Source organism: Labrus bergylta, chromosome 11 (genome assembly GCF_963930695.1).
Source record: "Labrus bergylta chromosome 11, fLabBer1.1, whole genome shotgun sequence".
In the NCBI taxonomy this organism is placed as follows: domain Eukaryota; kingdom Metazoa; phylum Chordata; class Actinopteri; order Labriformes; family Labridae; genus Labrus; species Labrus bergylta.
Window position 1 is genome coordinate 20891760 of NC_089205.1, and position 14124 is coordinate 20905883.

General features: G+C 39.8%; 1 protein-coding gene across 1 annotated transcript; it reads left to right on the forward strand.

Moving 5' to 3' along the window:
* The first annotated feature begins 1949 nt into the window (after positions 1-1949).
* nmd3 (NMD3 ribosome export adaptor) lies at positions 1950-12645 on the forward strand. Its single transcript, XM_020636164.3, has 16 exons — positions 1950-2088; positions 2447-2548; positions 3558-3692; positions 3796-3892; positions 4233-4313; positions 4880-5008; positions 5403-5493; positions 6445-6523; positions 6984-7080; positions 7730-7847; positions 10307-10452; positions 10811-10923; positions 11010-11082; positions 11308-11414; positions 12114-12184; positions 12403-12645. The coding sequence occupies exons 2-16, from the start codon at positions 2505-2507 to the stop codon at positions 12534-12536; spliced, it is 1515 nt and encodes a 504-aa protein (XP_020491820.2). The 5' UTR covers positions 1950-2088; positions 2447-2504; the 3' UTR covers positions 12537-12645.
* The last annotated feature ends 1479 nt before the right edge of the window (positions 12646-14124 follow it).

The window sequence follows — 14124 nt, forward strand, 5'->3', positions numbered from 1 at the left end:
GGACTACTTTACTAATTATTACTCTAATAATTCAATACAGACAAATGTTTTGGTACCAATGAAACCCTGTACAAAACAAGTCGAGTTTAAGGTTAAATTGCTTTCTTCATTTGTAGGTTTTTATTGTGTTTGCATGTTCAGCGTTTTTGCTGTTTTCCAGCATTGCATTTGTTTTTGAACTCGCTGACGAAACCAAAATCTCACCCGAGCGATTCTTAACTAAAACGACCAACAATTGTTTTTTTTAAATCAGTTTTCCTCACAGCTTTCAAACACATGGTCCAATAACAGCCAAAAACCAGTTTGGTGTCCCTGCAGGTATTTAGACACCCCCTTTCATTGTAGGCCTACGTGATCACGAATGTGCGCTTGTTTTGAGTTTAGATATTTCCGACAGTACGTAAAGGTCTCCAGGAAGCTGCGATACCACAGGTGCACAAGCCAGTAGCGAAGTAAACATGAGCATTTTTTTTTTCCATAACAAACCACAAAAGTTTAACAAAATCTAAACCTAAGCAATCTGACAATTGTCCCCTATACTGTGGTACCATGGCAATATGTTTTCTCATGCTTAGCTTTACCAACTCAGATAACAATGTTTAGGATGGTTAATTATACCTGGATTGTGAATACCTGTCCTGAGGGGTAACCCTGTGTTGAAATGTTAAGACCCAATTTATTTCAACTTGTTACATCATACATAATTCAAAGTTACAGAAAGAGCAGCTTTCAAAACAACAAACAGAAAAACGTGGTATCTCAGACAGTTTCTTATAGGCTACTTTATCTATTGCTCAGTGGAGAAGGAATGGAGAGGTTAAAGGGGGTCAGCAGCTTGTTTTCCCCTAAGGCAAAGCATGTTAATTTGCACATGATTCAACAGGAAATAAGTAGCTTGTAGTGTACGTTTTTGATAAATTCCTTTGATTGAAGGAATCTAATTTTCAAGCTCCTGTTAGGAGTTTCTTTCTTGGTAATAAAATGGACTGATATTAATGCCTCTTAATGACCTGATAGCTGAAAAGTGACCATCGGTATAAAGATTGATCATTTACATATAGCTATAGCTATTTCTAATGTCTGAAACCACTGCTGCGGGTAGGTTTCAGATGATGTGCTTTACTCCAAGCTGTTATTCAAGATTCAAGATTCAAGATTCAAGATTTGTATTTGTCACATGCTCATACAGATGTGCAGTGAAATGTAAAAGACTGTTCCGCAAGGCCATGCAATAAACACTCAAATTACTAATACACATATATACAGTAAAATAGAAATATAATGTAAAATTTAAAAAAGAAATGTTTGAATATACAAAATGTAGACTATAGAATAATATAAACAGTGTAAAGTGTCAGTGTGTAAAGTGTCCAGGGTGTCAAAGTGCAATGTGCAGATTGTAATGTGTGGTGTGTGTGCATCATGTAATCACAGTTCTGTTTTGTTTTTAACTGAGGAGAGTGGAGTTAACCCCGTTTGTGTACATTTTCGACAGCAAAGATTCTGAAGGAATGATAAATTGAACTGTTAAAAAGACAGATGGCTTAGCCACAAGCGATACAAACTGAAACTTCATCACAGGAGCTTCAAGATCTTTTATGGTCTTGTGTAGGCTAAGTGACATTTCTTGGAAATTATTTCTAAGTTTTTCATTTTCCCCTACAGTATGTTGTCTGTTAGGCCTATGTGATATTCATCTATGTTGCAGCAGGGCATAACTTCAGGCCAAAATGTGACAAGTTAAAGTTCAGTCACTCTTAACTTTCTTCTTTAATCTTTCTTTGTTATAGGCCTATTTGTTGTATTTCTTTATTCTTAAAACAAACCCCTGTGTCAGATCAGCTTTTTTTCTACTTCCTGTGACAGCTTCAAAAAATTGTGGCTCAGTTACAACAAGAATTGTAAGCTACATATGTTTTAATATGACTGCAATTGCATTTTGAAGGAAATCTATTCAGGCAAACTAGGGCAGCTCCGGGGTCCTTTGGCCGCGCACGACGTCACCAGTCCTTCCTGGGTCCTCAGTGGGGAAAACGTGGGGGACTTTACTTCATGGTGTTTTGTGAATCTCCCTACAAACTATCTTCTGTGAGTTTTGTCATCACTCGGTTGTTTAAGTTGTATTTACTGAATACTTTTCTTGTTTTTGTTCTTGTTTGTTTTTATCCGATATCTGTTAAAAATCGAGACTAGCAATTTAGCCTTTAATGCTAAGTGATCCAGACCATCAGCCAGCAGCTAATAAAGAGCAAACACTGATTTTTAATGATTGTAGATTTTAAAAATCAACGAGACCACGGTCCTGCATTATGTAAATCATATTACAAAGAAGGTTACTACTCATTGCTACCAGCTAACATGGGTTATTCTCAGTCTTTTTACTGTCAAAGTTTAAGCTTGGGGTCTGAGATGTCCTGTGGTTCATCTGTTCTGTTTCTCTTCTTAGTGATCACTGACCCACACAAGGATCTACAGACAAACACCGCCTGGACGAGTTGATAAAGATGGAGTACATACAAGCTCCTGCCACAAGCAGCCAGGGGAACATGTAAGTGGAAAGATTAATCATTCACAATAACATATTATCACATAGTACAGTATGTTTGTCCTGCTCTGTTGTAGTCATAATCTACAGCATGTTTTCATTATTACTGTCTGTTCACTGAAGATCTGGTGTTCTGCCGTATTAAACATTGGCACACCGTTGTTCGTATTCAAAACCAAAAGGCTGCTTAGACAAAACACGAGAGGTCTCCTAAACTGCTCCAGAAGTCCTAAGATATAAGCTTCTTTGAAAATGTTGAGCGCAGCCTTCAAGAAGAAGAAAACAATCAGGTTAAAGCTGCTGTCAATCAAAAGCACTCACATTTGGAAAATGATGGGCATTGTGGTCTTCAAACTCAAAGCACTTCACACAACGTGTCACATTCACTCGTTTACCCTTCAAGTGTGTTCATAGACTGAAGGATGAGGCGGCCACAAAAGGGGGGGGGAACCCCAACCCCAACCTCAACCCCAACCTCAACCTCTCCCATCAGGATCGTATCTGTCTCATTTGAACCCCACCATTGGCACAGTAACTTAAAGATCCTGAGCCACAGCCCGCTCCAATGACTGAATATTCCTAAAACATTTGAATAGACAAATTGAAAAAAATCTCAAATATCAGCAACCAGGAGATGTTTTTAAAACACTCTGATATCTGATGCTCTTAGTTTTGATAAAACCATATACATCTATTTTTTTTATTGTAATGATTCATTAGTTGATAAAAATAAAATCATATAATAATAGCCTGGAAGTCAAGGAAATCCATAAAATGAACTTTTTTTTTGTCAGGATATATCCTGTGATTCTTTTTTTTTTTTCAACATATTTTTATTAAAGCAAGTTCAAAACATACAGCGCAATTGGGATGCAGTCAACATTTTTCTTTTTTTTTTTTCAGTATTATCCTGTGATTCTTTATAACACATGTTGACATTATCACATTTTATATATTTTATTGATACAGTCGTATTATATTTTTGTAATCACTGTTGCTTTTTGCCTCCCAGCCTGTGCTGTACCTGTGGGGTCCCTATTCCTCCAAACCCCGCCAACATGTGCGTAGCCTGCCTGCGCACTCAGGTCGACATCTCGGAGGGGATCCCCAAGCAGGTCACAGTGAGCTTCTGCAAGCAGTGTGAAAGGTTTGTTCCAAAGAGAACTTTTATTTCACCACATGTTGCATAGATCACATAAAACACTTACAGGAATTTCAGCGTTAAATGTGTATATTCCTTCATCATGCAGATACCTACAGCCTCCTGCTACCTGGATGCAGTGTGCCTTGGAGTCCAGGGAGCTGCTGGCCCTTTGCCTGAAAAAAATAAAGAGCTCGATGACCAAAGTAAGTGTGACTCTACCTAAACTCCCAAAATGCACAAAAATATCAAAATATCAATAAATATATAAGTCCAATTTTTGTCATAATATGCTGAGGAAAAACCCATGCACATGCACATTTAACACCTTTCAGTGACACATTTATGAAGGATTCTAAAATATAAAGCTGCCCTAATTAATTTACAAACATATGACCTCAAGATAACTAAAGCTGAACATACAACATGCACAAAGTTCAAAGTAAAAACGACTTTTTAAATTAAATTACATTTTAATTAATTTCCAGTCTCTCCTGCCCTCATGTGAACTTCATGGCTTTGAAAATCCCTCCCCTCCTCTCTCAGGTACGTCTCATTGATGCCGGCTTCCTCTGGACAGAGCCACACTCCAAAAGGATTAAGCTGAAAGTGACCATCCAGAAAGAGGTGACAGAACAGAGAGGAAGGGATAAGTGTGGGAGAGTGACATTCTACCAAAAGGACAAAATGTCTTTAGGGACCGGAGATATGCAATTATCTAAAGGTTATCTGGGTTATTTGTTCGGGTGGTAGGCACAGTTTGTGTTTGAACTTTTTTGTTTCGCATATCTGACGATGAAGATGCCATGGTATAACACACATTAATCAACTTTCTATAAGTGACCTTTACTTCACTATATATGCGACAGACTTTTAAGAAAAACAGTACATGGAGACGTCTGTTCTTGAGTTCTGTGTGTTTGGGAGAAGGGAGTTTAAAGTAGTTGTCATCTCATCTCCTTGACCTTTTAGTGAGAACCTGAGTCTTGTGCCAACACTTTTGTTTGGGCTGTTTGAAGGTCCTTGTAATCCAGAGTCATCAGGCCACTATATCTAAATGTCACAGAAGTAGCGCCATAGAAACAGGTGTTTGTTCTATCTGTCCAGAAATGCCCAGCTTCAGATGCCGACTTTTTTGTTTTCCCGCAGTCCGAGCATATGGTGTAACTTGTTGCCGACTTTTCTCTCTCCAGGTGATGAATGGTGCGATTCTACAGCAGGTGTTTGTGGTCGAGTTTGTCATCCAGTATCAGATGTGCGACGACTGCCATCGTGTGGAAGCCAAGGACTTCTGGAAGGCCGTGGTTCAAGTTAGGCAGAAGGTAGGACGAAATATCCTATAAGACAGATTTTGTATAAAACCTTCAGTCTTTGCAGTGAAAGTTGTAACTTAATGCTATTTTTTGCAGCAGCATCTCAATAAGGGTTAAGAGCCCTTCTTTTTTTTTTTTTTTAAAGCATTGTACTCGTTCTCCCTTTGTTTTTCATATTGTGCTCTGCCCCCAAAATGTGTCCTGATTTTAGTGGAAGTAATAAAACCATTGTTGCCTTGGAGGCTGAAGGTCTTAATTGACTTAGGTTTGTTTCTGAAGGTTGAACGAGGCGACAGGACGAGGAAGATGCCAAGCTGTTCATGCATGTTTACATGATGTGGGCACAGAGCTGTTGGGATCTGTATAACTCTCTGTATGCTCATGATGATTTTTGTGTGTGCAGACTCTTCATAAGAAGACTTTCTACTATCTGGAGCAGCTGATCCTCAAACACAAGCTCCACCAAAATGCCCTCAACATCAAAGAAATCCATGGTAGGTCGATGGCATGTGATTTTCTTTAATACTTCAGTTTGTGTTTGCTGGACTGCATGTCTCCAGTGGATGGACGGACCTGCTGTTCTCCTTTTGGCTTCATAACAAATCACAGTGAAAAGTCTGAATTCGTCTCATTCGTCAGCGGCGTAACTAATGTGGATTAGAACTAAGCAGAACATAATGACGTGTCGAGTGTTAATTACCCCCTTCCCGTACCAGACAGCAAGCCATGCATGCATATCACTGGCGCCAATCAGTCCATACAGCTGTCCTCGTGTGGGCCTCAGAGGGGCATCGCCGTGCATCTAATCACTGCGCTGTAATCAGAGTACGCATGCCACACCAAATTCCTGCAACGCAAGCTTGATTCATGCCCTATTTGGTGATGTGAAATTCTACATGTCGCATGATTTGTTGGCATCACTTGAAAGGACTTAACATTGACTTAGATTAATTTCTCTGAGACTCAGTAAACCTAACCTGACCCTAACTTTAAACAAAGTATTCACCCCAAAACAAAGTGATTTACATTTTGGGAGCTTGCCTGTTGTTTGTAGAAAGGCAAATTACCAGCCATGTTAGTGTGTAAAGCGATTCATGCCCCCACAAAATGAGTAAAACATAGAACCACAAACACACATCATCCAAACACTCAGGCACACACTGAGCTTTGAGTGACAGCCCAGCAGCAGCTCTCTGCACTCTTGGACAGGACTGTGCAGTGCAGATCTCGCTGAGAGTGTCGTTTTAGATCATCTCCATATCTCGGCATGACTTAAACATTATTATTATTATTTTTTTATAGAGGTTGCATGTGGCTGCCATATTTGCCCCTGTGTTCATCTGCTCTCGTGTATAGATTGTTGGCATCCTTGTTTTTGACAAGTTGGCTCAACAGTGATAAATATTTGTTTGGAGAATTGAAGGGATTCCTATTCTCTCTCTCAGATGGCATTGACTTCTACTACGGCTCCAAGCAGCACGCTCAGAAGATGACCGACTTCCTCCAGTGCACCGTGCCCTGCAGGTGAGGACGCTTCAGCCTGAGCCTGGACTCATTGTCCATATGAGGCTGAGTTTTAGAGAAACATTCTCCTTGCTCATTCTCTTTTATCAACATGCCAATCAATAGAGGTCAGAACAGGGTGTGTATCACAATGAGGGTTGAATTAAACTAAATGTCCCATAAAAATCACCTTTGTTATAATAGGATTTGTTTCATGTTTTCGTCTGCATAACTATGTTACCATTTGAAAAGGCTGCAGGATGTTTATGCATGACAGAAACTCAAACATGACACAATCAGTCTGCTGGATGTAGAGGCAGCATGTTGACATGACTCCACAGCTCAGATGAAAACTGCACTACACTCTTCTCTGTTAATGAAACTCCTGCCACAGTGACACTCCTGCAACACTATCAGCTTTATCCCATAATTGCATTTAAAAACAATTGAAAATAATCTTCTTTCTCTATTTTTTTAAAAGGTCAAAGACATCCCAGCGCCTCATCTCTCACGACATCCATTCAAACACGTTTAACTACAAGAGCACCTTCTCTATGGAGATTGTACCTATTTGCAAGGTAAACAGACATGTGTCTATACCTTTATTTGTGTATCATGTTGTATTTTTCCCACCAGAAGGTCAGGGCTAACATGTCTCCAGTTTCAGACAAAATCATTGTCAGATTTCTGATCCGCAGACAAACAGATACTTAAAGCTGTCCAAACATCTTCATGATATCTCTGTTTTTGACAGTAAATTAAACTAATGTATGACTTTGAAGTAGAGCTAAGGAAGGGTTGGTGTTGGATACTTTACAACGATGTCTTTATCATGTCTTGATTTGCTTCATTGTATTTTTGAAATATATAAGGTCTGTGCTAATAATAGCAAATAGAATAGGGTTTATTTTCATTGAATGAAAAAGGCCATACGGGGCGTAATAAATAAGAATCAGAGAAGTGTTCTGCTTGTTACAAATATCAACAGCTTAATAGGATTATTGTGTTCAAACTTGTACCAAATGTAAGTCTTAAGATTCCTCGCAGTTCTCAAAGTTTGAATCCAGACAAAGACTTTCTATTTCCCCTGAAGGATAACGGGGGGGGGTCTTTTCTTTCTGGAAACAAGCTCCAGGACACATTGTGAACTTTCTATAGAAGTCTTTTTTTACTTTGCCTGTGACCTTAGTCTGACCCCCGGGTTGTCTGCTTTTCTCTGGTTGCCAGGACAACGTAGTGTGCCTCTCGCCACGGCTGGCGCAGAGCCTGGGGAACATGGGTCAAGTGTGTGTGTGCGCCCGTGTGACCAGCACCATCCACCTCATCGATCCCAACACCCTGCAGAGTGAGTATTTCTGCTGCCAGAGCACCGCTGAGTTTGAACAGTTTCTAACAACAACACGCGCCACATGCACTGTTGTGTGTAAAGAAAGTGGCAGTCTGTTTTATGTGCTTGTTTTCACCAGAGTCATAGTTTGAATCAGAGACCTCCATATTCTGTTAAAGAGCTGTGTTCATAAGCAAGCACATTTTTCATAGCTGAAGATTTACAGATTTAACTCTAAGCCTTTACACACAGGCACAAAACTCCTGAACATTTCCTGAATTCTTGGCGTTAAGCTCCATGTGTGAACCCAATTGGCCAAATATTGAACTCTAACATTTTCTAGCCAGAATCCTGGTAACTTCCACAAGAAGTCAGGGTGAGCCAATGTGTGAACACAACAGGAAATATTCATGTGAGAAAGCTGACTGTGGTGATATCCTTTATATCCTCCTACTGGTGCCCAACCGGTGTGATCTTCGTGCACACAAGGACGCTGCTTTGTACCCTTTTCTACTCTCAAGTATTTATCTTTCCCAGTCATTCATTTATGAAACCTACTATGGAAACCTCCTGCTGCGAGGGACATGTGTGAACGAGAAACTCAGGAAGATTTCAGGCAGGGGCAGCAGAAAGTCATCTTACTTTTCAATCCTTGTAGTAAATAAAACCATCAGGGTAGAAACAGACCAGAAAAGTTTTCAACAATTGCATCAAATCGAAAACAGTCTCCTCCTCACATGGTAGAGTTTTGAACTTGGCTGTGTTGCTTTGACTGACGGTCAAAGAAAACAAGTGGTTTTGGAAACTGTAAACGTGGACTCAGAGAGTCAGCAATTGGACCTTTTGATTGTAAACAAATAAAAGAATCCTTAGTTAAAGCCTAGATTAGACTGCTCAGTTCAGTGGTCTGAATACATTTTGAAGATTAAATAAAAAAGGCACTGGCTAAGGTGTGTCCTCAAATATATTGCCTTGTCTGAGAAAAGCACAGAGCTGTAATTTTTATTTTTTTATTTTTTATATTTAATTGAAATTACCCTAACGTTTTAAACAGTCTAAATTGTTGCAGAGAAAACTGTTGTCTGATGGATTGACTTTACTTGTATGTAACTTTATAGTTTTATTAGAGTTCCTGAGACTTTAAATCATGTCTGACATCACAATCATTTCAGCACATTTTTAGGCAGAATGTCTGAGAGTCATTGCGGATAGAAACTCTTCATCTGCTTCATCAAACCAACTGCAGTCTGTTAACCACATGTTCATCACAGACGCCTGAACTCAGTAGCCTCTCTGTGCTCACAGTCACGGCATAGCACAACAAAAGCAGATATTTTTAGTTTGCATTACACATACTGTCATAGAAAGTGAATAAATGGATTTATAATCAATACAAGTATGGTGACAGTAAGGGATGACGTGTTTCCTCTTGTTATCTGCTGTGATCAGTTATGATGTGTGAGGCTGAGACACTCCTCCGCAGAAATCTGGCATTTTGGAAGCGGCACACACGTTTTTAATTACTCTTCAAAGAGCAGGCTATTTTTGCTTTAGAAAGTTTTTCGAGCAGGCGGGGACGCAGAATCCGCCTCAAGGCAGAGCTCTGTTCTGCAGACTTGGAGCTGCAGTTGGCAATTAATTGCAGGATTAAACATATTTGGCTCGCTGTTTGTCTGCTTGTGTTCAGTTCACTAGCAATATGTCAGAAACACATCATTCTTTAGGCTTAGTTGGAATATACACAGATAGAAAACACTTTAACAGACAAATCAGATGCATAGGAGTTTAATTATACATATAGCTACAGCCATAAAAAAAAATATCAAGAAATTCCCTCTGGATCCATTAAGTATCTAAGATTAAAGGTTGCATATTATCCTCGTTTTCCTTTAAATAAGTCTCAGATGTCCCCAGAGTATGTCTGTGAAGTTTCTTAGTGAGAAATCGCTCTGATCCTGTATTTGATCATTCCTATAAACCCCTCTATTTCATCCCTGCTCAGAACAGGCTGTTTCTGTGTCTGTAGCTTTAAATGTAAGTGAGCTGTGTCTGACCACGCCCCTCTGGAAGGGCTAGGGCGGCTTAAGCTGTCCTGCTCCATGCCCTTATGTTTACGGTGAGAACGCAGACTCAGAGGACAGAACAAACACCTAGCTGTGGGTGTGTCACCTGGGGGAGAGGTTACTGCTCCCCCTTTGTGATGTCATGAAGGGAAAACCTCCAAATGGCCTGTTTGAGCAGATCTTTTCTGAAAAGTGGAGCAGGCAAAGGAGGGAGAGGATGGAATTTTCTCATAATTGGGGGGTTTTGGACAGACTATGGACACATTAGTGTATGAAAAACATACTATCGTGTATTTAGTATAATATGTGCCCTTTAAGTTATTTTTGAGGCATTGTATGATATTTGTCTCGTCTAAAGCCTTTTCTTGATCTAACTGTCAGAAATAAATTCAAAAACATTCTCTCACTCATTAGTTGCCGAGGTGGACGGAAACACATACTGGCGTACCCCCTTCAACAGTCTCTGTAACCCCCGGCAGCTGGAGGAGTTCATCGTTATGGACACAGAGATCATCAGAAACCAGAAGCTGGGTGCTGGAGCCGGCATTAGGTCCAATAAGGTGAGAGAGAGAGAGTGAGTCTGCTTTGTGTGACTGTGTGTCTGTGTGTGTGTGTTGTTGCAGAACAGATTGCATTATGGAGGGAACATTGCTTTTCTTCTGGAAGCAAAATCAATAGCACGCCATTACATTATCCCTGATGCCTGTATGTGCGAGTCAGGCCAAAACGACAGAAAACACACAGGAGTGTTTGTTTGCAAGGGGCAAGGAATCAGGTTTACTGGGACGCTGTTTGCTCTGTCTGAATGTTGCATTAGTATCGATGCATTTGTCTGACTGAATTGGGAGGAAAAGAATAAGAGTCATGTTGTTCCATTGGCCGCAAACAACATCAGTATTCCTTTTGTGTGTGTTGCAGCACACCCTGGCCGAGGTGTGGGTTCAGAAAACCTCCGAGCTGGACACGAGTCAGCAGTATCACTGCCGGACATTCCTTGGTCACCTGCTCAACATCGGAGACCTGGTGCTTGGGTAAGAACAAGAGATGATGGTGGTAAAGACTGATAGCAATGTTGTCAGCTTGACATTGAAAAGAACATTTATGTCTCACCCTGCAGGTTTGACTTTGCCAATTCCAACGTCAATGACGAGTACCTGAATAAGATGAACCCTCACCACGTCCCTGATGTGGTAAGAGTCGCCTGAATTCACTGAACATCCTCACTCCAACACAACTTAACTTCAAGTGATGCCTTTAGTAGCTATCCACTTGATTAACACTGCCCTCTAGTGGAACCATAGAATACTGACTTCAGAATACAACATCCCTGCATAGCATCACATAAAAACACATGTAGACATTCTGTTGTAGTTTTTTTTTTTCTCATGTAACACCTGACTGTGGACCCTTCTCAGGTGCTGATCAAGAAGAGCTACGACCGCAGCAGGAGGGTGAAGCGCAGGAACTGGAAGCTGCAGGAAATGGCCAGAGACCGTGAAGGCATGGACACAGACGATGAGAGGTAGGAGAGTGATGCAGAGTTTGTAAATCTTCTTGATGTAAATAAAAGCAGTGCTGTCTGGTCAGCATACCAGGTTTGAAGGTAGTCACCTTAAAATAATTTAGACTTGTATATACCAAACGTACTGTGTTACCAAGGTGTCTCTTGCATACATACAAAAAAGACATTTTGGCTTCAACACCAGTTATGGAAAACAAGCCATCCATTGTGATGGACTTTAAAGGAGCTTTATTACAAAGAGAAGAGCTACATCAGGCTCTGATACTTCTTTGTAGGATTAATCATTTTGCCTTTTAATGTAGAACATGCCAAGACTTGTCAAGACATTTGGTCTTTGGAAAAACTATATCCAGTTACAAGAGGTATCTTAATATTTGTTATTTTCTTTTCATGAAATATTGTTACAAAGAACAGGGTTTATTCATTAGGATCACTGTGTCCTTGGAAAATACTGAATAAATAAACAATAGTTAAATCTTCCTGATCTATTTGTGGCTGTGAGTAAAGTAATGATGTGCACAGATGTCGTCCGTTCAGTGCTAGATAAAGGATGACTCTTAAAATACCTGAAACGGTGACTCAGGTTATGGTATTGTTGTGGTTAGTAAGTGCACAGTCTAAAAATGTGCCAACAATGTCATGTATCCTGTAAGTTGTTTTTCTCTCTAAGAAATGCAACCTGTTTTTTTCTGTCTCTAGACAATACCAGGACTTCCTGGAGGACCTGGAGGAGGATGACGCTCTGAGGAAAAATGTTAACATCTTCAGAGGTGATCAGCAGACCCTGCAGACTTTTCTGTGCACCACTGTCCTCAGAGGCTTTTGCCTTTTCCCTGTTATGTTTTATACTTTCATGTTTGCTGCTTAAACTGTTTGGATACTACTCATTTAGAGTCCATCGGTGCTTAAAGGGGAAGTTTCTGTTTATTATAGATGATGTTTTGGATAATTAATGAACGTTTGTGTTGTTGTTTTTTTTTGCTTCCAGATGCATCAAAGATCCCAGTGGAGAGCGACAACGAGGATGACGGAGCACCGCGGATCTCGCTCATGGAGATGCTGGAGGAGCTCAGCCTGTCAGATGCCACAGGAGGAGAGGGCGCCGACATGATGACAGAGTAGACGATCATCATTCTGCCTGAGTGACACTGACAGCTGATCAGTCAAATACAACACCACTGACGAAGAAGTGATACAAGTATACATATTTAAAACTGATTGAGGACAAATTTGTAATATTGACAAATAATGTCAGATTGAGAAAACACCACTCAGAATGTGATATAATGATGTAAAACCCATAAACTGTGTTAGGGGTTATAAGGGTTTATCACACGTGTTTCTGCTCAGAAACTGAACTTTCAGTTTTGTTAAACTGATTGTTTACCTCCTTGACATCGGCTCAGTGGATCTCTATACCAACCTTGGGTCTATGAAATTAAGAATTTCATTTTTCTCTTAATGATTTTCTGCATTTATGCAAATTTTGAACTGACGTGGAAAAAGAGTGCTCCTAGTTAACTATATCAAAATAAATATATCACGCTCTTCTGACAGTTTTTGATTTGAAACACATCATCTGTGTCCCTAATCCAGAGTGTATAATAAAACAGCATGTACTACACACTTATTTTGGAAAGCTTCTCTGTATTAAAAAAAAAAAACAGACATCCCATTCTTTTATGATTGAATCCTTTATTTCTCCATTTCGAACATGTTCAGTTTGATTAAAGTCTGGGTCTGATAAAACCTGCGTAGAGTCAAGTACTTGACTGTGTAAAACCACCAGAGGGGAGTAATGCCTTCAAATAGCTGCTCTTGTGTTGAGTAGGACACAGCTTGTTAATGTTGTCATTTGGCTTACAGATATTCAAATACTCTCCCAGCAGCAGCAACATTTCACCAGAGACAGTGCATTGTGCTCATAGAGGCAGAAGAAAGAGATGCAGATGATATTTTAAGCTGCTCTTAATAAATTTCAGCCATTGCGCATGTGAAAACAACTCCACCCTGTCGCCATTCATACAACTCAGAAACACAAATACAATAAAGACATGAATAGTCGCACGACGCACACTGGGCACCAGGACATGCCCTGAAAACTCTCAAACGTTTGGCAGGTTTTTGTCTGAGAATATTTAAAGAGGTCTGATGTGTAATCATATATTTTGTGCTTACAAAATAAAAAGCACAAGAAAGAAACTTGTCTAAGAATCTAAGTAAAGTTTGTTTGTATAGCACTCTTCAACAGTTACAGAGCACTTTATGAAGGCACGGCATAGAAAAAATGAAAGTAATAATGCAATTGCCACAATAGTGATTAAAAAAGGAAAAGATATCACATGAGCAGAAAAGATTGAATACACAGTTCCCAGTTACAATACACAGTAAAGAACACTGCATTAAAAGATGAAGGAGACTTATCCAAATGCCTGTGTAAACAGGTGTGTCTTCACCTGATTTTTTAAATCACTAACAGCTTTTGCAGAGTGCAAAGACATGAGAAGAACAAGGGCAAAGTGTGGGAGCTTAACCACAAAGTTAAAGGAATATCAACACGTTTTCTTATTTGCCCTGAATTTCTTGATTTTAATAGAAGGTAGCTGTACACTGCTGACAGGGCTTCATTATTATTGGATAAAATAGAGTATGTCAATACATTATCAAAGGCTTTATTGACGATTCATTGTAAAATGTGAGAAAAACTAAA